We start from the raw sequence: 22826 nt of genomic DNA on the forward strand, positions 1-22826 counted from the left end.
AGACAAAAATAATATTAACAAGAACCTTAGCATCGACATCCATAAAAACTGGCTTCAATTATTAAAATAAAATAGAATGTTTATACAGTCGCAGGCGAGGCTGTGTGCAACACTCGGAGAAGGGTAATGTTACAAATTACGAGGCATGCGGGGGAGTCCGTCAAGTCGGGAAAAAAGAGGGGAGGGGAAGGGAGCGGGAAGTACGGACACACAAGTCACAACTATCGACGTAACAGACTGAAGAGGGGCGAAAGCCCGAAACGCGTTTCTGTAAGAAGTAAATGTAGGTGATGAAATTATTTGCCAAGTGTCTATAAATGCACCAAGTCGTGACATAGAATCAGAAGAAACAAGAAAAAGAAGACACGGTTTCGACAAATAACTAAAATAATTAAAATAAAATATAAATAGATTTGTTCTTCCATTCAAATAACTCCTAATAATATAACTGGAAACTTGTTGGAAAGCCTTAATATATGCGAAAAAAATTAACACACATACAATTATCAAGAGCAATATTAAAGTCATTCTTAGTCAGAAAAGTGAATGTAGTAAAAGCTCGATATGATATCGAGCTTTTCGATAAGATATTGGTCCATTTTATCGTGATCACTCGTTACGGACTCGTTCGTTATAACGAAAAGTCTATCCCTATACAGTGGAATCACGTTAGAACGGACCTGAAAAAAATATCTACAGTTCGCGAATATTTTCTCCGGGTTCAGATGCCAAATCAATGTATTTTTTACTGTTTCGCGAATATGAGGGAATTCTATTGAATATAGTAATATCGACTTAACAGTTACAGTATATCGATATCGTTAACAAAAGTCAATTAGGCAGAGGACAAAATTTCGACTATAAAGTGTATAAGCTAGAATTTTATTAAACTTGTAAAAAAAACAATACTTTTATTCATTATTTTTAAAAAATATTTTTAAGAATTGTTTTAAGAAATTTGTCATTTTTCTCTTGCTTTCCAAATATCTGATATTGTCTGCATCCTTAGAGACATTTCTTTACCAACTTCGGCTTAAGATTTTCTATTTTTTGTGTCAAATCTAAAGCTTTTCGTTTTCTTTTATGATCCATGACTTTGCTTTATGCGACAAATCCATAACTCGTCGCTCATAGAAAAAACAAAACCAAAATTGAACAATAGTCGATCAGAAAACGAAACGAATAGTAACCGTAATGTGAAAATCTACGACGAAAAATGATTGAAAATTGATTTTGTATTATTTTTGTATTTATTTTTTGCAAATAAAGTAAATAGGCTAAAACGACGATTACTACGAAATAAATGACGACTAAAAAATACGTAATAACGTAAGGACAGTGATCTACGATACCCGAAAAATAGTTGGTAATAACAGAAATTCGTTAATTATAAAAAACGGATTAGTTTTTTTTAATAATTTTCCTATACTTTTGGCAGGATCGACATCAGCCGTCCTAATAACGCGAGGTACAGTACAGTACGTTATATCGGAGCCTATATTATCGAGCTCTTACTTTATATCAATAGAAAGAGATTATTTGGAATTTTATATATAGTCTACTAGCTGTTACCCGCGACTTCGCCCGCGGAGGTTTTGCAAGCAAATCCCATTTATATTCAGTATTTCAACAACCATAGTAATTTTTATATAATACCTACCGCCGAGAATGATGAGAATTGCTGAGAATCAAACAAACAATTTTCAATTTGATCAATTTTCTGGAACGTTTACAATCGTTATATAATCGAACCAATATGCAATAACAAATTCGAATTTAAAAAGTTTCGAATATTTGGTTAAAAAATCGAAATATATAAAAATATTTATAACAATGTCTGAAATGTTATTAATTTAATACACTTAAGTATTTAATGAAGACTAAACGTAACAAAAAATCGCATGTAAAATAGTACAGTAGAAGCCGTTCTTCCGGTTAATACTTAATCTTCTCCCTCTCCCCCCGCGGGAGAATTTAGAAAAATCTCTTCTCTGTGTGCATTTCCATGGTATACCCTACTAAAACGCAGATAAAAACAAAAAATTGCATCTAAAATAGTACAGTAGAAGCCGTTTTTCCGGTTAAAACTTAATCCTCTCCCTCTCCCCCCGCGGGGAAATTTCGAAAAATCCCTTCTTAGTGAGCATTTCCATGACATACCCTAACTGTGTACCAAATTTCACCTCTTTAGGTTCAGCGGTTTGCTCTGGGATGATGAATCAGTGAGTGAATGAGTCAGTCAGGACAAGCAATTTTATATATAGCCTATATATATCTCGTATATATTTTCTAAGGTGAAACATATACATTAAAATAAATTTTAGCAAATGAAAAAGGTTTGTGAGTTATGTCATTTCTAATTAATACGTGAATGATTTTTTTCGAAGTGAGATTTCTTTGTTTATAGTAATTGTTGTGAATTCTTACATGTGAATTATTTTATTAATAACAAAATTTGTTATTAATAAAAAAAATATTCTTATTTAATAAGAATATTTTTTTGTGTTTATTCTAAGAAAGAATTTTATATATTGTTATTCAATGTAATTTTCAATTTCTACAATTAATATAATAATATAAAAAATGATAATGCTGTTGCGGGATTTTCCCTGCATTTTTTATTTGTATTCATCCCTAATAATTGCCACCATTACCTATAAGTCTAGAGAATTACATAAAATTACAAATACGAATGATTACTCGTAAAATGGGGGTCATTTAACTATTTTTAAAATATTATCCTCTCCACCTCTTCAACATATAAAGATCTTTTGGTCTACTTTCAATAAAAATTATGATTAATAAAGCAAAAAATTATTTATCTCAAAGAATTTCATTTAAAAAAATAGCTTTTTATATTTTGACTTTGACTTGGTGGGTTGGGGAAATATCAATTTTTTTAAAACTATTGTATTAACATATACATATTGAAAAAGTGAGAACTCCATTAGTTATTCTATCGAAAGTTGTAAAATAACATTAAAAACGTTAATATTGGGAGCTGAGTAGTAATTTAAAAAACATTTCGAAACAAATACATTTATTTTTGATAAACTAAAAGTTTGTATGAGTAAAAAAAAGTTAAACTTCGAAGCTTTTTGAGGTTTGATCCCAACACCTTCATATCTCCCAAACCAATGGTCCGATTTTCCATGAAAATTTTAAGAAATATTTTTTCGTAATTCACTCTGCAAAATATCAGAAAATTTCGACAAAAGATACAGAAGTTATTAAGCTGCAAATCGGATGAGAAAAACATGCTTGTACTCCCCACACACTAACATCTTACATACAGGAAAAACCCTCAAATTTGTATGCATTTCTTGACGTTTCAAGGCTCCCGAGCACAAAAACGTAAAAATCTTGGGGGTTATTTTTCGACGAATCGTCGTACTTTACCTCTTATGTACTGTACTGTATTGTACCTGCCGGAAAAATAAAAATGTTTTTATAATAATTAAATGCAATTGTTCGGTTTTTCTTCAATAATGTCTCGTTTTATGTTCAAATATTTCTGATCAGTAGTCAGATCAGTTTCAAAATATTGAAAAATTGCGATTGATTTTTCTCCTCCTACTTAATTGAATAAAAAATATACAGTATTTAAATAAACATTTTAAAGTAACGCTTTTTATTCAGATAAAAGTAAAAAATAAATTTTCTTCAGCTTTCGCAGTATTTTTGGTCGCATAATATCAAAAATACCGTGAAAGCTGAAGGAAATTTATATTCTATTTTTATAGTTTAATCCAATCCGTTCCTCTTTTTTGCAGCATGAAAAATTCAGGACACAAAATCACCCAATAACCTGTGAACATTAAATAGAAATCACATTGAAATGTGCGCGGGAAAAAAGAAAAAAAGACCTAAAATCGAAATTTAACAAAAATAGAAATGACAAATTCGTTTAAATTCTATTGTTTTATGGAACAACAGAAATTGAGACAATTAAAAGTGAACGTAAAATCGAGGTAAACGTTAAAACGAGATTCTATTGTATTTGATAATAATGAAATTTATAAATATAAATTGCAACTTTTTGCTAAAGTCGTGGTTATATATGGTTTTGTACGTGGTTGTATACGGTACACAGTTGGACGGCACGAAATCCAAAATCTGACATTATTTTATCTGATACATCTAATATTAGTCGAAATTTTGTTTACTGATGTATTAATTAACGCAAACTATCATTGCATTGTAGGTGATATGGACCGTCACAATTATGTTATTCCTCGTAAGACAGACCGCCAAGTATGGGTGATGGATGGGAACAGATACCCCGACTCATACTGCCCTTGATAAATTATTGGTTTGACATTATGATCCCCAAGCGCGGCCATCATTTCGACTGTCTAATTTTTGGATTTAAATTATTTCTGGTTTAGGAGATTTCAGTCAATTGTTTAGATATTATTCAAAATATATATATTTGTTTTAAGACGATTGCGGGTCAGTTATTTTTAACTTTTCCGTATCAATACCATCCATAAGTTTTTAAAGGTTGAAAGTTCAAGGCCAACTGTTTCTAAATTAATTTCGTAAAATCTATAATTTTCTTTTTTATTTTTCAAATTATAATTTGAGAAATAACAATTTGAAAAATTCTTTAAAAATTATTTATTTTTTAGATTTAAACTTTTATTTAAAATTGTGTCAAATATTTAAATATGAATTTTTAAAATATTTTTAAGAACTGATAACTTATAAACATTTTTTAAAATTTTAAATTTTTAACTTCGAAAAGTTACGACTATTATCGGAAAGAAGAAAGAATATAATAATATTTTTAAAATACAAATAAATAAATTTAAAAATTCGCGATAAAATAAATCGAAACAAAGTAAAATAATTATATTTCAAAATACAGTATTTACGGTAAAATTTTTATACACTTTGATATGACAGTAGGTTTAACGATTAAATGTGTTATCTTTACGTTAACACAACATTTAATCGTTTAATTATAAAAGAGAAACATACGTTTAAGCATGTAATAAAATCAATTAAAGTTATTTAATTAATTATTTATAATAAATACATTTACAGTAACAATATGTAAAGTATACTGAACAGTTTGATGATACTGATAACTGTGTCAATAGATGAGGCAAACAGGTGCAAATTTGAAAGGATATTAAAATATAACACTGTTTAGTTTTATTTTTAGTACTAAAACGGTGACTAAAACTAAAACCGTTAATGACAATTTTACTCGTTATTAGCATTTACAATTTTTTTTCATAAAGCTCATCCCTACCCTAAAAATTTAAGCTTTTTGCCATTTTATAATAGTAAAAAATAAAGTTTTTAAATAAAATATGATAACAGATGCTGCCACCAAATGTTGCGGGAACAGTTAAGCAACTCGTTGCTGGATATTTTACGCCTTAACTTAAAAGCTAAATACAGTCGACCCCCTATAACGCGGGTTCATATAATGCGGATTCGCGGCGAAAAAATTGCGACCGTATTCGTATAATGACGCTAAAAGAGACTCGTAAAATGCGGTAAAACGTCATCGTCGACTCGTGTCGCGACAGGATTGGTCGAATCAGGACCAATAGTGGACGAGCAGCCGAACTACTTACACGCTATTAAGAGTTTAGGCGGGGGAGTTGAGTTTACTATCGTCTGTACAGTATATAAATTAGGTACTGTAAGTCTAATACAGTACTGTAATTTTATACATTTCTTTGAAAAAACATTTCTTATTCAATGGCCATAAAAATTATTTCTATTAATAATGTCTCCAAAGTTCAACGAATTTTCGCAGAAAAATAACTTATCAGAAAACGCGCCCGCCGTTCGATGCGCTGCTCTGCAACGAAAACAAGCTTAAGCAATGGCGTCGTCGAACGGTGCACACTCGGTAAGTAATCCTACAATTTTTTGTTTATAGCATAGTTTATGCGGATTATTCCCAAAAAATTATACGTGTTTTGGAAATGTTGAGTCAAATTAGTCTAAAATCGATTAATTTTATGGAAGAAAACCTTTCAAACAGCCGTAGTCCGTAAACTGCACACGTGCCGGGCTTTGATTGGCTCATGTATTTAAGGATTCCTACAACGTGAAATTCTTATAAAGTGGAACGTATCTACCGCGTTATAGGAGGGTCGACTGTATTCAACTTCTTTGACGAATTGTATATTTTAACTTAAGTCTTAACAAAATACAATTTTATTGAGTAGGGCGATAATAAATAAAAATTCAATAAGAAACAAACACTATCTACTATTTTAGTAATAATAACTAATAAGAAAATAAAACAAAACATTCTATTTTCAACATGATATTATCTCTACGATATGCTGATCGACAAACAGATTGCTAATTACATAAATATCATAAATTTTCAATAATTAATTAAAAACAGTATATTGTATCATAAAAGTAAATTATTGTGCTTTATAATTTATTATAAAAAAATATGACCATTCTCGTAACAAACAGCTCTATTTATTTTATCTTTTGTGTACTAATTCCTCTCCTTCCACACTAAAATCGGATATAGTTTCATTTTAGCGCGGAAACGAGAGAGTGTTATTTATAGTTAATTCATTTATTATTCTACTAAGTTTCATAAAATTTCAATAAATGTATTACAATTTCCTTGGAGTGTTCGCATTTTTATGGCATTAAATTTCATGACATTGATCTTAAATGATATTTTAAGTCAAATTTGGAGAAAAAATTTTTACGATTTTTTGGCATATTTAGGAATAACGATTTTCGCTGACGGAGGAAACTAATATTCAGTATTTTAAAAATACGATAAAACGAAATGGCCAGTATTCAATTAGCTAGTGAAGGACAAAAGACGGGCCACACCCTTTAGAGAATTTACCAGAAACGAAATTCTTTCGAAAATTTTGATCGATGGACGCGGTACCCAACACACATTTTTCATCAATAATTATTCCACGATTATTTTAAATGGGATACTTGCTATCAAATTTTATTAAACTTATTTAAATTTATAGATATATTTTAATACATTTTTCCTATACTTTATCATTTTAATCGTCTCAAAAATTGATATCCTTTAAACAGTTATATGCTATACTCCCTTTCTACTTGTTTAAATTATGGCTATAAAATGTCTTACTTTTTTAATCCATCTTTGTGTGATATTTTATAGTTAGAATTGTTATTTCCAGGAACGCAATCTCAATTCATAACGCTGATATAGGAAATAAGACTATTCGCTTTACGACGGTTCTCCAATTTTGTGGTAAAGCGAAGTCTATTTTTTTACTTGAGCTTTTTTACTATTTAATATAACAATGACAGCTGCCATAATAGGAATTTATTATAAAATTTATTTTTATTATATATGTAAATATGTAAGGTAGTCCGTATTTCCGAAGATGAAAAATATATAGGAAACTATGAGCACTACGTTTTGGCTCTATGGAGGACTTATCACACACTATTGAAGTTCTCGGAGTAATCACCAGAAGTAGGTAGACAGGTTTATTATGACGACGGTATGCATTTCGGACAGGTTGTCTGTCCCTCTTCAGCCAAATTTTAAGATTTTCTGTAAAGCGGTTTCGAAATATAAGCAATTGAAAAGTGCAAAAATTGCCAAAAAAACTAATTTTTTTCTTCTTTTTCTTCATCCGGCACTGCAGATGTTTGTAGAGAAAAAACTACTGGGTCTACAAAGCTCAAATTTTAAATTTAAGCCTTTCACATTATTAATAAAATACTCGCGAAACTTCCGGATCGATAGGTCAATAAACTGTATGGAAAATTTCCGGTTCACGGGAATTTCCCACACAGCTAATTCAGTTTTACGGCTTAATTTCCTGCTTATAAGGATAAAATTGCATGGAAACAAATGAATTTTATTAAAAATCTTACCCAGAGTTACAAGCTCAAATTTATGCGAATTAAAACTGGTTTTAACGATTTTTCTAAATGGCGTGCGCGTATCAAAAGTGTAGTCTGCGGCGCTTTGGTCGGCGGTCAGGACAACCGATTTTATATCTTGACGTAGTAATACAATTATTAAACAAAAACATCTGAGATATAAAAAAATTACGCCGAGTAAAAATTTATGACAATTTAGGTGACAATTTAGGTGACTGTTCTTAACAGTTTTTCTTTGGTAAAGATAAGCTTGGAGCTTAAAGCTGAAATGTAAGGTAAATAGGCCTACAGGTAAAAGTCTTGTGGATACCGCTTCCTAACGCCAATTTTCTGAACTTTTAAGCGCACATATAAACCGAAAGCAAACATAACTTATAAATAAAAAGAAAAATTAATACTTTTTGGATTGAAATTTGAAAAATATGTAGATATAAATTTCTACTGTCCTCCATCCGTCCATTCGTCTGTCTGTCTGTCGTTCCTTAATTAATCTCGAGAACAGAGTGACGTAGATGAAAGTCGAAACCAGATATGGAAAGCTTATGAGCATCAGGCCCCGATTAACTATATATGAACTTCCTATGTAAACCAGAAGTCATGTTATTTTAATTTAAAATTTTTCTCTGAAAGGAGTTAGTAGATGATCGGCACGACTCTATTGTTAAAGGGAAAGTATGATGTACTGTCCATGGGCAAGACAACTAATTTGAGGTGGCGAGCATATATTTTAAATTAAGAAAATTAAAAATATGATTAAAAATTACAGTCCGGCATTGTGACATCGTCACAATAAATAATTGCTCGTTTCACTATGATTTTCACTATAGAGCACAGGTAAATAATATCCAAATGATTTGAAATTTTTAAATGTTATTTTATCACACAATTTAGTAAAACTGAGGGAGTTCTTGCCAAACAAATTTCAAAACGTATTTTTTACCTATATAAATAAGGACCATTCTAATGTGTATACTTTAACATAAGACTTAAAATGTTTATCAAATTGTATTGTTGTTTATGCGTTTATTTATATGAATCTATATAGATTTGCTGAATAAATTTTATCAATGATTTATAAATTATAGTAATAAATACTTTCAGAAATTATGTTTTGAAATATACTTTATTTTTTTAGATTTATGCTTCTTAAACAATGCGAGTTGTGAGATTTTTAACATTTTTAACCGTTTTAATTAATTCAAGTCTACAAAACGAACGTAAGTAATAATTATATTATTAAATAATAATATAAAATATTTTTAAAGCTTTCATATTAAAATCGAGCTCAAAGTAATGTATATATTAATACTTGTGTGGAATCAGGGTCGAAATTACTGCGCGAGTTTAGGGTTGGTCTCGCTTCCAATGTCGGTAAATTCGGCTGAATAGTTGGAACTCCATCAAAACAATCATCAATAATATATTTTTTGGAAATAGAAAAGACATAAGAGATAAGAAAGACGGGAAAGGAGAGTCAATCATTGATTGGCACTTTGTACGAACTATCAGTATTAGCCGTAGATGTGAATTGATTTCTTCGACTGATCATACGTTCCTTGACAACTACGGCTTTATCGATAAATGTTTCCATATACAATGTTTATTGCCTTGGATATTTATACGTCCGTATCAATCAATAGTAATTTTTCTGCTTTAAATCTACGTTAGGTAAAAATCAATATTTGTTGTATTCCAATCATATCAGAGAGTCAATTCAGTAATTCCTAAAATTACTATATATTCACATACCACATAGTGTATAAAGCACGGATGCGGTAAACTTTCCTAGGTCACGGAAGTTCTTAACTTGAACTAAGAGGTCTAAATCAACTTAGATAAGTTATAAGCTGAGACCTATTTTTATTTTATTTTATATTTTTATTTGTAGTTTATTTTCATTAGTTTACATTTAGTGTTTATATAATATGTTTTAAATTCATATTTTTGTTGACGAAGTTTACCTTTAAGAGTTGACCATTTTGGAATGTTTATTCTTTATTTTATTATAACTTTGCAATGATTCTATTCTAAAAATATACTTACATCTAGTAATTCTAGATGTAAAGATGACTAGATCAGTATTCCGCAACGTTTTTCTACTTGCAGCACACCCATGACTCAACACGGTACACCAAAATGTTATTCCTCTCAAAAACGTATGATATGATACTATTAATAGAATTACGTAATGCTACTAACCTATTATTATTGTTATTAAACAGACATCAACACCTGTGCAGTGGCGGCCTTAGGGGGTGGCGAGCAGGGCAATCGCCCGGGGCCTCGCTCTTGGAGGGGCCTCGTGCAACAACCAAGTAGAAAAAAGTTGATATTTAAAACTTTTTATTTTATCCTTGGCTATTAGTTATAACAATAAAATAAATTTAATTTATAGTACAGTATATATTAATATTAATAAGTGCCTACTATTTCAATTCACATACTTTGCACAAAGGACAAGGGCCTAGCAAAGATCTGCCGCCCAGAGCCTCGCAATGGATAAGGCCGCCGCTGCACCTGTGAGCAATTTTTTTACATATAATTTCTTAGAATGAATAAAAATGCGTAGCTTGTAATAAAGAATAAACAAACATCATGTTATTTCATAAGTGCTGCGGCAGAGAATGAAATATAAGCATAAGAAACACAACAACTGTGATAAAAATATATAAATAAAACTTGAAATTAACAGAATATGTAAAAGTTTACGTCACACCTTTCACCATGTGACGGCACACCGGTTGGGGAACACAGGAATAGATCAAAACCATTAGATTTTGTTTTATTCTTTTGCCTATGTGATGTGTGAATATGTAGTAGCTGAAGTGTAAAAGGCGATTGTCATTGTGCATTGTAAAAGGCGATTGTCAGTTTGCATTGAACATTTTATCAATAGTTTTGAACTGTTCAAAACTATTGATAAAATGTTTTAAAAACATACTTTAATTTGACCAGTTAGTTTCTTAACGATGAAACTGTAAATTCTCACTAAGTCTTTGCCTTTCAGCAACAGCAGATTTTTGCCGTTCCGACAGACAAGGACCTCAATTCAATTCGATCTTTATAAAATGATTCAAACAATTAATATTAATGCGAATTAATAATATCAATCAAATGCGAACGATATTTTTACATTAAGAAATCTTTGATATTCTTTTTCGTTTAATGATGTAGAAAGTTCGTGCACTAAATTGCGCGTAATGCTTCCAAATCATTATAATAATTTTCAAAAGATGTCCATGCATTTAAACCAGTGTTTCTCAACCTTTTTGGATTAGCGACACACTTTGAATTTAATTAGATTTCTGCGACACGCCATAATTTTTAAAATAAAAATATTTAAATTTATTTTCTAATTAAAAACGTATTCATTTTATTACCTGCTTAAAATTTAAAATAAATTACGGTCCGATTTATAAAAAAAATTGATAATATGAAAGTTAAAGTTACCAAGACAAAAACTCACAATTCTACAAATACACCATAAAAATAAAAAAGATTATTTGAATCAATGCGTAAAGAGCATCGGTCTTTAAGCTGGTAAATTCCACGTAAGAACATCTATCATTCTATTTTCTAGATCGAACACTGATTACTGTTAATGTATTTTAAACCAAATAAATTCGTCAAAAAAGCCTTAAATTTTTATACACTAGATTGTTCTCATCAATCCTTTTTTTCTTTCTTTCTTCAAGCTGTGGACGGAGGATGGACTAAATGGAGCATAATGTCGGATTCGGAATGTTCAAAACACTGTGGAGGAGGTAAACAAAAATTCGTCAGAACCTGTACTAATCCCAAACCTCAGAATAACGGAGCCAATTGCGAAGGACCTAGCGAAAAGGAAGAAGATTGCAACACGCACACTTGCGAAAGTAAGTCAATCTTTATGGTCTAACTCTAAGCATTTAGACGTAAGATTGATTACCACTATCTTAGCTTGAAAATGAAAACGATGGTACGTATCTATATTGATCTTTGAAAATATAATTATGTGTTATTTTAATTATATAATAGAAATTAAAGAAAATTCTTATATATGATTTTGGAGAGAAATTTTAGAGCACTCAAAATTTAAAAAAAATGGTAATGCAAAAATAATTAAAAATAACTGTCGAATACGTTGGGACCAAGATTGACATCGAAACAAAAGTTACAATTTGCTTATTTAATCTGATATAAAATGGATGCTATATACCAGGGGTGGCCAAATAGAGTATAGTCACAATAGCGGCCGGATGGCCGAGCGGTGAAGATGGCAGTTTACCACTCTGGGGGACCCGGGTTCGAATCCGAACGGGTCGAAAAATCCCCAGGAATTTTTCGGGGGGTGGTCCGTTCGGATATGTCGGGTCCGTGATGTGTTCTTTTAATCTTGTTTATAATTTTCTTTTTGTTTCTCCAGTGTATACTTTTGGCGGTTCGCATGTGCAAGGTATTTTATAGACGACTTCGGTAGTGTTGTATTTGTCTGATTGTTTATTTATGCCAGGTTCAGCCTTCCGGATTCCACCCGGCAGCCGCATTGTGGGCCTGGCCGAACCCATAATGGGATTGCAAAAAAAGGCCCTCTTAGTGCCCACAGGGCGGAGAGTTAAAAAAAAAAAGTATTGTCACAATAAGAGCCACACACTGTCTATTGGAAATACACGGAAGCCACATCCTCTATTGGAATATCTAATGGAATAAAACATTCTCTATTTATAGTATTTTAACTATATGTAAGATAATTATCACTGTTCTATAGTAAATAAAATCAGATTACATTTAGTGATCATATATACCAGGGGTACCAAACCTTATGATAGTAGCCATACACTGCCTATCAGAAATACAAAAGGTCCATATCCTCTATTGGAATGCCTATTGGAGAGCTGCATTATCTATTTATATTATTTATAGTTAAAATNGTAAATTAAAATAATTTATATTGTTTTATTTATTTGGCGAAACCCTGTCTTCTTCTTGATCCTTCTAATTCAATGTCACGACTTGGTGCATTTTTCGACACTTGGCAAATAATTTCATCATCCACTTTTAATTCATACAGATACGCGTTTCGGGCTTTCGCCCCTCTTCAGTCTGTTACATAGATAGGTTGTATCTTGTGTATACAGTATCTGTCAGGCACCTTCCATACTTCCCACTCCCCTTCCCTTCCCTCCCCTTACGACTTGACGGCATCCCCCGCATGTCTCGTAAGTTGTAACGATAACATCAAATTCAAGGTAGAAAATGAGGCAAACACGGAAATAAATTACCTCGACATTAGAATAACCAGAAAGGCAAACAAGATTGAATTCGAGCCATATACAAAACCATGCGAAATCAGGAAAGTGTTAAATTACAATTCAAACATTTCACAGTACATAAAAGAAAACATATTCATCATGGAGTATAAAAAATCGAGAGCAGAACAAGCTCACTACAGAAGAAGAAAAAACACCTCAACGAACTGCGAACTAAATTCCTCTTTAACGGCTATCCAAAACGAATAATAAATAACTGGGAAAGTAAAATCAACAATAAAAAGCTGGAAAATAAACAAAACAAAGGTAAAAACAGAGTAATATACATATCCTTCTTCTACATTCGTGGCTTCTTTGAACAGGTAAACAAAAGTTTTGATAAAATAAATTTAAAGCTAGCCCCAACCTGTAACAACTTGCAAAAAAGAATCCGGAAGGCTGAACCTGGCATAAATAAACAATCAGACAAATACAACACTACCGAAGTCGTCTATAAAATACCTTGCACATGCGAACCGCCAAAAGTATACATTGGAGAAACAAAACGAAAATTAGAAACAAGAGTAAAAGAACACATCACGGGCCTGAAGTATAATAGAATCAACTCTGTTTTTTACGAACATTGCACAACCCACAACTGCAAAATAGATAAGAATGATGTTATAATAGTACACAAGGGAAAAAAATTAGTACAAAAGAAAATTCAAGGAAAGCTACGAAATTACTACAGACAAAAATAATACAACCATTGACATTCATAAAAACTGGCTACAATTATTAAAATAGGAATTGATACAGTCGCAGGCGAGGCTGTGTGCGGCACTCGGGGAGTGAGACGTTACAAGTTACGAGGCATGCGGGGAAGGCCGTCAAGTCGGAAGGGGAGGAAAGGAAGGAGAGTGGGAAGTACGGAAGGTGCCTGACAGATACTGTATACACAAGATACAACCTATCGATGTAACAGACTGAAGAGGGGCGAAAGCCCGAAACGCGTATCTGTATGAATTAAAAGTGGGTGATGAAATTATTTGCCAAGTGTCGATATATGCAAGTCGTGACATTGAATTAGAAATAATTTATATTGTTAATTTAAATTAATTTAAATAAACGCTAAGGGCGCCCCTAATGGCCACTAGTGCTTTCCCCAATCTTGAACACCGGCTAATTTTCTCATACCACATTTCTCTCGTTCGTGATATTCAATAGTTTCCATCTCTATTAATGTTAGTGATTTATGTGAAGCTTTGTCTACACTCGCAGATTCTCTTTTGGACATGGAAAAAAACGCGTGTTCTGTCTTCACTACAGATTATGAATAGGCAAGTGCTGACAGAGACATTCTCAAATTTCTTATATAGCCTACTGTTCTATTCTGGATTGGGGCATCTAAATGGGGCATTCAGCGATCAATCCAGAATAAAGCAAGTGCTTTATATGGAGGCCTATCTCGTGTAAGACGTGTTCGACTGATACATGCAACTGTCTCTATCGCTTATTGGTTATTAAGAAAAATTTCAATCCCTCATAAGCGATACGATAATGTTAAAAGAGGTAAAGATGAAAAAGAACGCAAAGCGACAAGTTTCACCATTGTAAGACTGAATGAATGTCCACACAACTGTTTTCATTCAACCTCATTAATGTGATATACAGTAAGACCTTGCTTAACGCTGACTCGATATAACGCGGTCTGCTCGAAGCCTAAAAAAAGTTCAAAATTTGCGCTGATTTAAATTATTGCGGCATTTCATTGATTCGTATATAATACGATTATTTGCGAACACAAACCAATCAGCAAAAGGTGGCAAAAAGATGTACTTTCTTTAAATCTATGTTTGTTTGGTGCAATTTTGGAAAAAATATAACATCGTGGATGCCATAGGAAATATCGACTTCTCTTGGCAACAATTAAGTAATAAATGCACGAACGAAGTATGGAAGAAGTTACGGCTGAAGGTATCCAAGTTACGGCTGAAGAATTCTCAACGAAAAGAACCTATCGCTGTATCGTTAGTTGATCAAACTCAACCTAATCGATATAGCAGAACTAGGAGATGTAGACGAACAGGATATTGAGGAGTTACGACACAGGTTTCTGGTGAGAGTCTTATCAACGACGACCTTCAAGAACTGGAAGAACAAGGAATCCATGTAGAACTGGAAAATAGTGATTCTGAAAACAAAGAACCCAAAAATTTCTCTACAGATTTCCTTAGTAAAAGTTTGGTAACGATAACCGAAATCGTTGATCAAATTGTAGCGAACGATCTAGATTTTGAAAAGAGCGCAAAAGCAAAACGGTCCGTCCGGATATGTCGGGCCCCTTCCCTCACCACCCGGCCACCCCACTGTGGGCTTGGCCGAACCCATAAAGGTCTGCTGAAAATAGGATCTCTTAGTGATCACAGGGCGGAAAAAGTTAAGTGTATAGTAGTAAAACAACTGATAAACCTTTACTAAAAAATTTATTGATCTGGCAAATACATTTTGGGTGATTACACTCTTCAGCGCCATAAAATAAAAAAAATTTATATACAGTGGTGCCTCGTACTTCGAACTTCGTAACTCATTCCAGGAGATCGTTCGAAGTCCGAAGCAGTTTTTCCCGTAAGAAATAATGAAAAGTGAATTAATTCATTCTCAGATCCTAAACAATACCCATTTTGATAAAGTTAAAATAACAAAGACACGTAATTTAAGGTAAAAATAACACAATTTTTCCCCATTTTAAAAATTTTAGATTATTTTTATACAAAATTTGTTAGCACGATGGCTTTATTAAAATTTTAGCATTTTAAGTCAAAATTTTAAGTCAAAAAATAAGTCTTAAATTTTAAGTAAAAATTTAAAATTTGTCAAGTTACAATTAAGCGTTACAAGTGTGCAGGTATATTACCGGCACACTTGTAACGTTTTGAAAATTTTCCTCATTACCAGTAAAGAAAAGTTGGTAAATTTCCAACCCTATTAAACTATTACATCAACATAAATTCTGGTATCCAATCGAATACACAGTCAAGATACAAAAACAATTCTTTACTCACTTTCTGAGATTCAAATAATAAAAATGATTATGATTATGACTGCGACCCAAAATAACACACGCTACAGAATCATCAATACAGTCATACAGATATGTGCTTGTAATTAAAAACAGTGCAGGCTACATTTAATGATGTTTTTCTTTAAAGAGATTTTTCACAAAACCTTTGTTGAGCGGACATCTCTTTATAACGGACATTTTTTGGATCTACAAGTGTCTGTTTTGGGTCTACAAGTTGTCCCATTTTGGGTCTACAAGTTATAGAGAGGGTCCATTGTATACTTCCATAATATTTTCGATATAACTATTCGGTTTAGCTATTCCAGTCACGCTTGGGGCACACCATATGCTGCGGCGCGCTGTTTGAGAAACACTATTCAATATTATACACATTTTGTTGAAGAAAATAGCTTTCTTTGTACATTAAGGATTTAATGAAAACGTAATTTCATTTATTTACATGACTAAAATTACATTTAAATTTTTTAAAATGATATAAATAAAATCAAAATACAATTTCAGTAGGTCGTATAACTTTCAGTTTTCTAATATTGACTTTCCTCACTTATATGGAAGTTTTGCTTGCTTACATTTTCTTAAGAGTAATGGCATAACAATAATATAGGTTAATTATATTTTTAGGTTTATTTTTGTTACATTTTCGTTACTTCTAAAAATTTTAATTGCGTTTGTTTAGAGGAAATAGAAGAATCGCCTTGGGAAGAATGGTCTGCTTGTTCGAGAACATGTGGATTGGGAACCAGAGAAAGATTTAGAAAATGCGTTCATGCTAAAGAAGGAGAATTTAAATGCGAAAAGAAGGAAGACGTTTCTTATGAGATGCGAAATTGCACGGATTGGGAGCCTTTTGTGGCCTATAAATGTCCTGGTAATGCTTGTATTCGTTAGAATTCGAATCGGTAGTTTTCTTTATTTATTGATTTCATTTAGATAATCGTGAAAATTATTATTCTTATTAGATCCTTGCGACAAAACCAGCGACGAATATAAAGACGTTGAGAAAGTGCGTCATTGTCCGGACCGTGCCAAATGCACAAACGAAAGCACTGAAATGGGACCTCAAAGGAAATGTAAATGCGTTATGGGTTACGTTTTGGATGCAGAAGAATGGAAATGCAAAGGTACTTTTTTAATTTGATTCAAAAACAATAATTAATTCTGGAAAAAATGTCGACAGTGAAAGAAAATCTAAGGCATAGGCTAAACACTATCTTGCTTGATGTTGTCATAAACTAGACATGAAAGGAAGCACAGGTTAATATATTGTTTATTTAGTAATTCTTTTGTAATTTCATTACACGATTTAACTTTCTTTTATTTATAATGTTTTTGTCGATAAATGTATTTTTAAAACTTATGTATTATCATCTAAATTAAAATATTCTTTTATTTTAAGCTCCTAAACCACCGGAACCGACTCCTCGTCCCATTCCGACTATGGATCCGGTAAGTATAAATAAATATGCTATATAAATGAGTTTAAATTAAGATCATTTAATCGTCTATTTATTTATTAATGGTGTCTATTTATTATAATTCATCATACAGATTCATTGATGAAATTATAACAATTTGCAAGTCTCGCATTCATATAAAAACTGCTGTAATTTAATTTAAAACTACATTAAAAATCCAATAAAGGGCATAGCCAAGGGATGCAATGGTAACAATTACTATGTGTTAATTACAAGAAAATTTCCACATTTCTGAAAACGTGGAAATTTTCTTGTAAGTAACACATAATTAACACATTCTAATTATCTAATTTTCAGATAATTAGAAAGAATAGCGAAATAACATGCTTGTAGACCAGGGATGGCCAACACGTAGACCGCGGTCGACCGGTCGACCGCAAAGGTTTTGAAAGTAGCTCGCGAAGCTAAAGTTAAACAATTTGCTTTCACTTAAATTAATGTTTAAAAATCTTAATTCGATAATTTATTCTTACAATAATAGACTGTGCAACGTATCCATACTGTTTGTATTTATCCCGATGAACAATGCAAATGAATGTTAACGCATGCACATATAAAAATCCTAAAATTGTTTGCCCATATTCATAGTCGCCCGCAGACTATATTTTACCAAAAAAGTAGCCCCTAAGGGATAAAAGTTTGGCCACACCTGTTATAGACTCCATGTGTTCTCTATATAAATTAAGGCTACATAGAAGAGAATAATTCAGTAAAAATTGTTTTTATTATTGTGCAAGTGGATGACCAAAGTGCTGGGCAAAGATATTTTTGAGAAATGAAACTATAAGAATATGGCAAGATAATTGGACAAACAGTGATAAAGGAAGGCAAACTTTTGGCTATTTGCCTAATATTGAAGAACGGTTAAAGCAAATGAAATGGCTGAGTTATGATAGAGTGGTATTGATTTTCCTCTCCGGGCACGATGGTCTGGGAGAGTTTAAAAGGCGTTTTAACCTTGATGTTAGATATGGTTGTATTTGTGGTGAAGCTATAGAGGATTTGCAACACATCATTTATGAATGTATACAATGGCAATATCAGAGACATTTATTGAAATCGGTTGCGTTGGCTGAGGGGCTAGGTTGGCCCTGTAGTATTTATAACCTGATTCGGAATGATACGACATACAAAGAAATTCAGTTTTTCTTTAGGAAGGTTCATAAGAGCAAGAGCGCTCAATTGTAATTTGATCCTGGGCGAGTTGCCCAGTAGTATGTTAATTGTTTCTTTTATTTATTTTATTTGTTATGTTAAATTATTGTATTAAAGATTGTAAAGAACAAAGAAATTAACAAACCCCGTTGTGCAATAGCGGTGCGGGGTGTTCTGATCCCTGTAAAGGGAAGTGATGATCCCCAATGAAAAAAAAAAAAAAANCCTGATTCGGAATGATACGACATACAAAGAAATTCAGTTTTTCTTTAGGAAGGTTCATAAGAGCAAGAGCGCTCAATTGTAATTTGATCCTGGGCGAGTTGCCCAGTAGTATGTTAATTGTTTCTTTTATTTATTTTATTTGTTATGTTAAATTATTGTATTAAAGATTGTAAAGAACAAAGAAATTAACAAACCCCGTTGTGCAATAGCGGTGCGGGGTGTTCTGATCCCTGTAAAGGGAAGTGATGATCCCCAATGAAAAAAAAAAAAATGTGCAAGTGGATGAGTTTGGCAATGGTGTTTGGATAGTCAGTGACGCGAGTTTGTGAGCTCTTGGATAATTTCTAGGATTACATATCTTTACTTAAGTGTGTGGTATCTTTGGATTCGTATTGATGTGTAAAATGTGATGATGTCATCATTTTGAGTGTGGGGTTGAGATTTCTGCAGCTGCGAAGGTTCGAAGTAGTGCAAGTTTGTAGACCGGTCATCCGGACATTGGTGGCCGATCTTCCGGAACTGAAAGTAAACGTTTATTGTACATCCGGTGGTGAGTACTGTCTGAAATTTTTGAGGTCGTAGGACCCGAATTAAGTGAGGGTTAGGGACTTTTTATAACCAGTGTGGGCGGGTTTTGGAGAGCTGTATTGGGCCCAATTTTAGTGATTTTTGAAATTTGAAAGTACCGTCTGAAAAAGGATGTTTTCAGCATAGAAATTAAAAAATGTGGGCAAGTTCTCTCCATTAGTTATTATTATAGAACGATTTTAGTTTTTGAAATTTTTGCCTCACTGGAAAAATTTTCAACTTTTGGCGGTAGTTGTCATAGCTACGGCCGGGTTCCCATAGCGACAATATTCAACATTTGCCGCGGGCGGGAATCTCAAGGCCTCGCTGAAGAATGGAAGAGTCTGATTTTTTACTCGCTTTTTCTGGGAAAGTGACTGCCTACCTTCTTGTGGCGAGGCCCGCTATTTGGTGGTATGGCTTCTAAGCCACCATCAGTGGGAACACGGGCGGCACTAACCCGTGTTTCCGAGGAAGAGGAGGTGGATGGGCTCGAGTAAGAGGGATTATTCCCTTCCCTTGCAAGTCAACGGGAGGAGGAGCAGGATGCAACAGTCATCACTGCTAAGCAGTTTGAAGCTGAACTGTTACAATATTTGAAAGCTAATTCCGGATCGAAGATCGGTTCGAAGGACCACATCTCGCAGATTATGGGAAAGGTTTCGAGGATAATAGATTTATTGTCTGGGAGAGATGATATCTACAAGATGGTGTCCAGTATAAAGGATAAACTGGATGAAATTAGCAGTAAAGAAGTAAGAAAAGATGGAAGATCTTTTGCTCAGGTAGTGGCAAGTGTTCCATTGGTAAATAAGATGGTTGAACCAAGAGAAGTTGTTATTGTGCAAACTATTGAGGCTGCCAAAGACGCAGAACAGACTAAGAAAATAATAAAGGATAACATTAAGCCCCATCTTTTGAAGATTGGGGTTAAAGGTTTTAAAAAATTAAGGAATGGTGAAGTGGCAATTGAACTTGATAAGAAAGAAGACAAAGAAACAATACAGAAGGCAGTAGAGATGATCCCTGGCATGATAGCGAGGGAGCCAAAGAAAAGATTACCGAAGGTGATCATCCACGCAGTGCCCAAGGAAATAGTCAAAATGGAACTGTCGAAGTATATATATGAACAGAATGAGGGTATATCATACCTCTATAAAGAGCTGGAACAGTTTAATCAAGATTTTATGGTTAGGTTTGCCTTGGGAGGAAGGGACAGACCTACCACCAGTTGGGTGGTAGACGTGAAGCCTAAGACACGGAATGGATTATTAAGAATAAAAAAGTTAAATGTGCAGTGGGTGAAGTGCCCAGTTGAGGATTTTGTACCAATAGTACAATGTTTCAATTGCTGTAAAATGGGTCATTTTGCCCGTGAATGTAAACAAGATACCCCCACCTGCAGTCAATGTGGGCAGGGACATAGGTATAAGGATTGTCCAAACATGAATACGATAAGAATGTGTACAAATTGCAAAAATGAAAACCAAACAGATATGACACATAACACCTTGGACAGAAAGTGTCCTATAGTCCAAAGGATTAAAGCAATTACAATAAGTAGAACAGATTATGGAAATGAACATTATTGAGAGAAGAGAAGAGATCACTGTAGCTCAAGCGAATCTGCAAAAGGCGGTAGCGGCGACCTCAGAGATGAATAAATGGCTGGAGAAACCTGAGATTGCATTAATTCAAGAACCATATTCGGTTAAAGGCAAGGTGGCTAGTTTAAGTAGAAGGCTTCAAGTCATTCAGGCTGAGGCAGAGAGAGGCCTTTGGCAACAGTGGTTGTCTCTAATTCTAATATTGATATCCTTTTTCATAAGGATATAAGTAATCATAAATGTGTATGTTGTGAGATAATCGTTTTTGGTCAGAGGATTATAATTGTAAGTATATACCACCCGTTCGGAGAAGAGATGGCCGACACCTATAACAGCATTGAAAGGATAATGCAAAAGTTTACAGGACAGGCCATTATTATAGAAGGGGACAGCGGAGTGGAAGCGCTGTATTGTCAGCTTCCAAACATCCAGATTCGCGCATGCGCTTTACAAAGCACCAACCTCACCCGGTTTAGTTCGTGTAAGCTACACACGTATAACGCTTCCAATTCTATTCAGGACCGGTTCTGGGCTGTTAGCCGCCCTCGCCCGATTATGTGAATCATGAGTAGATTTATAACTTAACCCAACCGATAAGAATTTACTGGTATGTTTTTATGATAGCTCTGTATAGTTGACAGGAGTTTTAAAAAATCCGTTAAAATATTTGATATTTTTATTACGCTCTCCGATTTTATATTACTCATAGATTTCAATGTTAAACCAATGATATTACGATTTCGTATATCCCATCTCTAAGGGGATGTAGAAAAAAAACGTGTACAATTCTTGTACAATGTTAAAAAATTAACTGTTACTTTGGCAGCATCATTTACAACTAAATTTAATGAATGAGAGAGATGCACCAGGTACAGAAAAAGCTCTAGAATTTATTTTCCTTAAATTTACGATTTATGTATCCGTTTGTCATAAAAATTTCTTTCCACTTTTTTCCCGAGACTACAAGTATTCGAGTACAAAGTAACCAGTTTCGACTTATTTCTACTTAAGAAGTAGTTAAATAATTAAGCGATTAGGGAATTGGGGGCATAAACAAAACCCTGCTGAAAGAGCCGGAATTTTACTTGAACAAAAGCTTAATCGAGTACAGTGTGGACTGACTGCCCCCACCAGTGGGCGAGTGGTCTCCGTTGCCGCTCATCGTAGTGGTGACCAGACCCTAAAGACTGGGAGGTTCGTCGTGGGATCGCGCCACGGTCGGACAGGCTGGCTGCTTGGAGTTTTCCGGGTTTTCTCCTTGCCTATAACGACTGAATAGGAGGCCAGTTCCCCATAAAAGTCCTCCCGGAAGGCATTTATTTCCCGCGCGTACGTATGGCTGTTCGATACAGCCGGCTAATCGGTCGCCTAGCGATCATACACAAGTCTACTCGGAGAAAGAGCCTACAGTGAGCTAAAATCTTTACATAAACACCATCGAAGAAGTGTGGACTGACTTCTTCATAATATTAGATGTAATAAAGACAGAAATTTTTCCAGTTCNAGACTGGGAGGTTCGTCGTGGGTTCGCGCCACGGTCGGACAGGCTGGCTGCTTGGAGTTTTCCGGGTTTTCTCCTTGCCTATAACGACTGAATAGGAGG

General features: G+C 33.5%; 1 protein-coding gene across 4 annotated transcripts in view; it reads left to right on the top strand.

Moving 5' to 3' along the window:
• Window positions 1-22826, top strand: part of LOC111612701 (cadherin EGF LAG seven-pass G-type receptor 3-like) — a 58206-nt gene that overhangs the window by 19442 nt on the left and 15938 nt on the right. For 3 of the 4 annotated variants that reach the window (XM_023353943.1, XM_023353942.1, XM_023353941.1), the window contains 5 exons: window positions 9017-9098; window positions 11577-11756; window positions 16871-17062; window positions 17154-17315; window positions 17591-17640. In XM_023353943.1, the coding sequence (XP_023209711.1) occupies window positions 9035-9098; window positions 11577-11756; window positions 16871-17062; window positions 17154-17315; window positions 17591-17640 (648 nt within the window). In that variant the 5' untranslated portion in view covers window positions 9017-9034. Of the gene's footprint in view, window positions 1-3847; window positions 3972-9016; window positions 9099-11576; window positions 11757-16870; window positions 17063-17153; window positions 17316-17590; window positions 17641-22826 lie in introns of those variants that run through there. The other variant, XM_023353944.1, reaches the window with a different exon arrangement.

The sequence above is a fragment of the Centruroides sculpturatus genome, unplaced genomic scaffold (assembly GCF_000671375.1).
Source record: "Centruroides sculpturatus isolate CEXI.00-Female unplaced genomic scaffold, Cexi_2.0 scaffold1474, whole genome shotgun sequence".
Lineage (NCBI taxonomy): Eukaryota > Metazoa > Arthropoda > Arachnida > Scorpiones > Buthidae > Centruroides > Centruroides sculpturatus.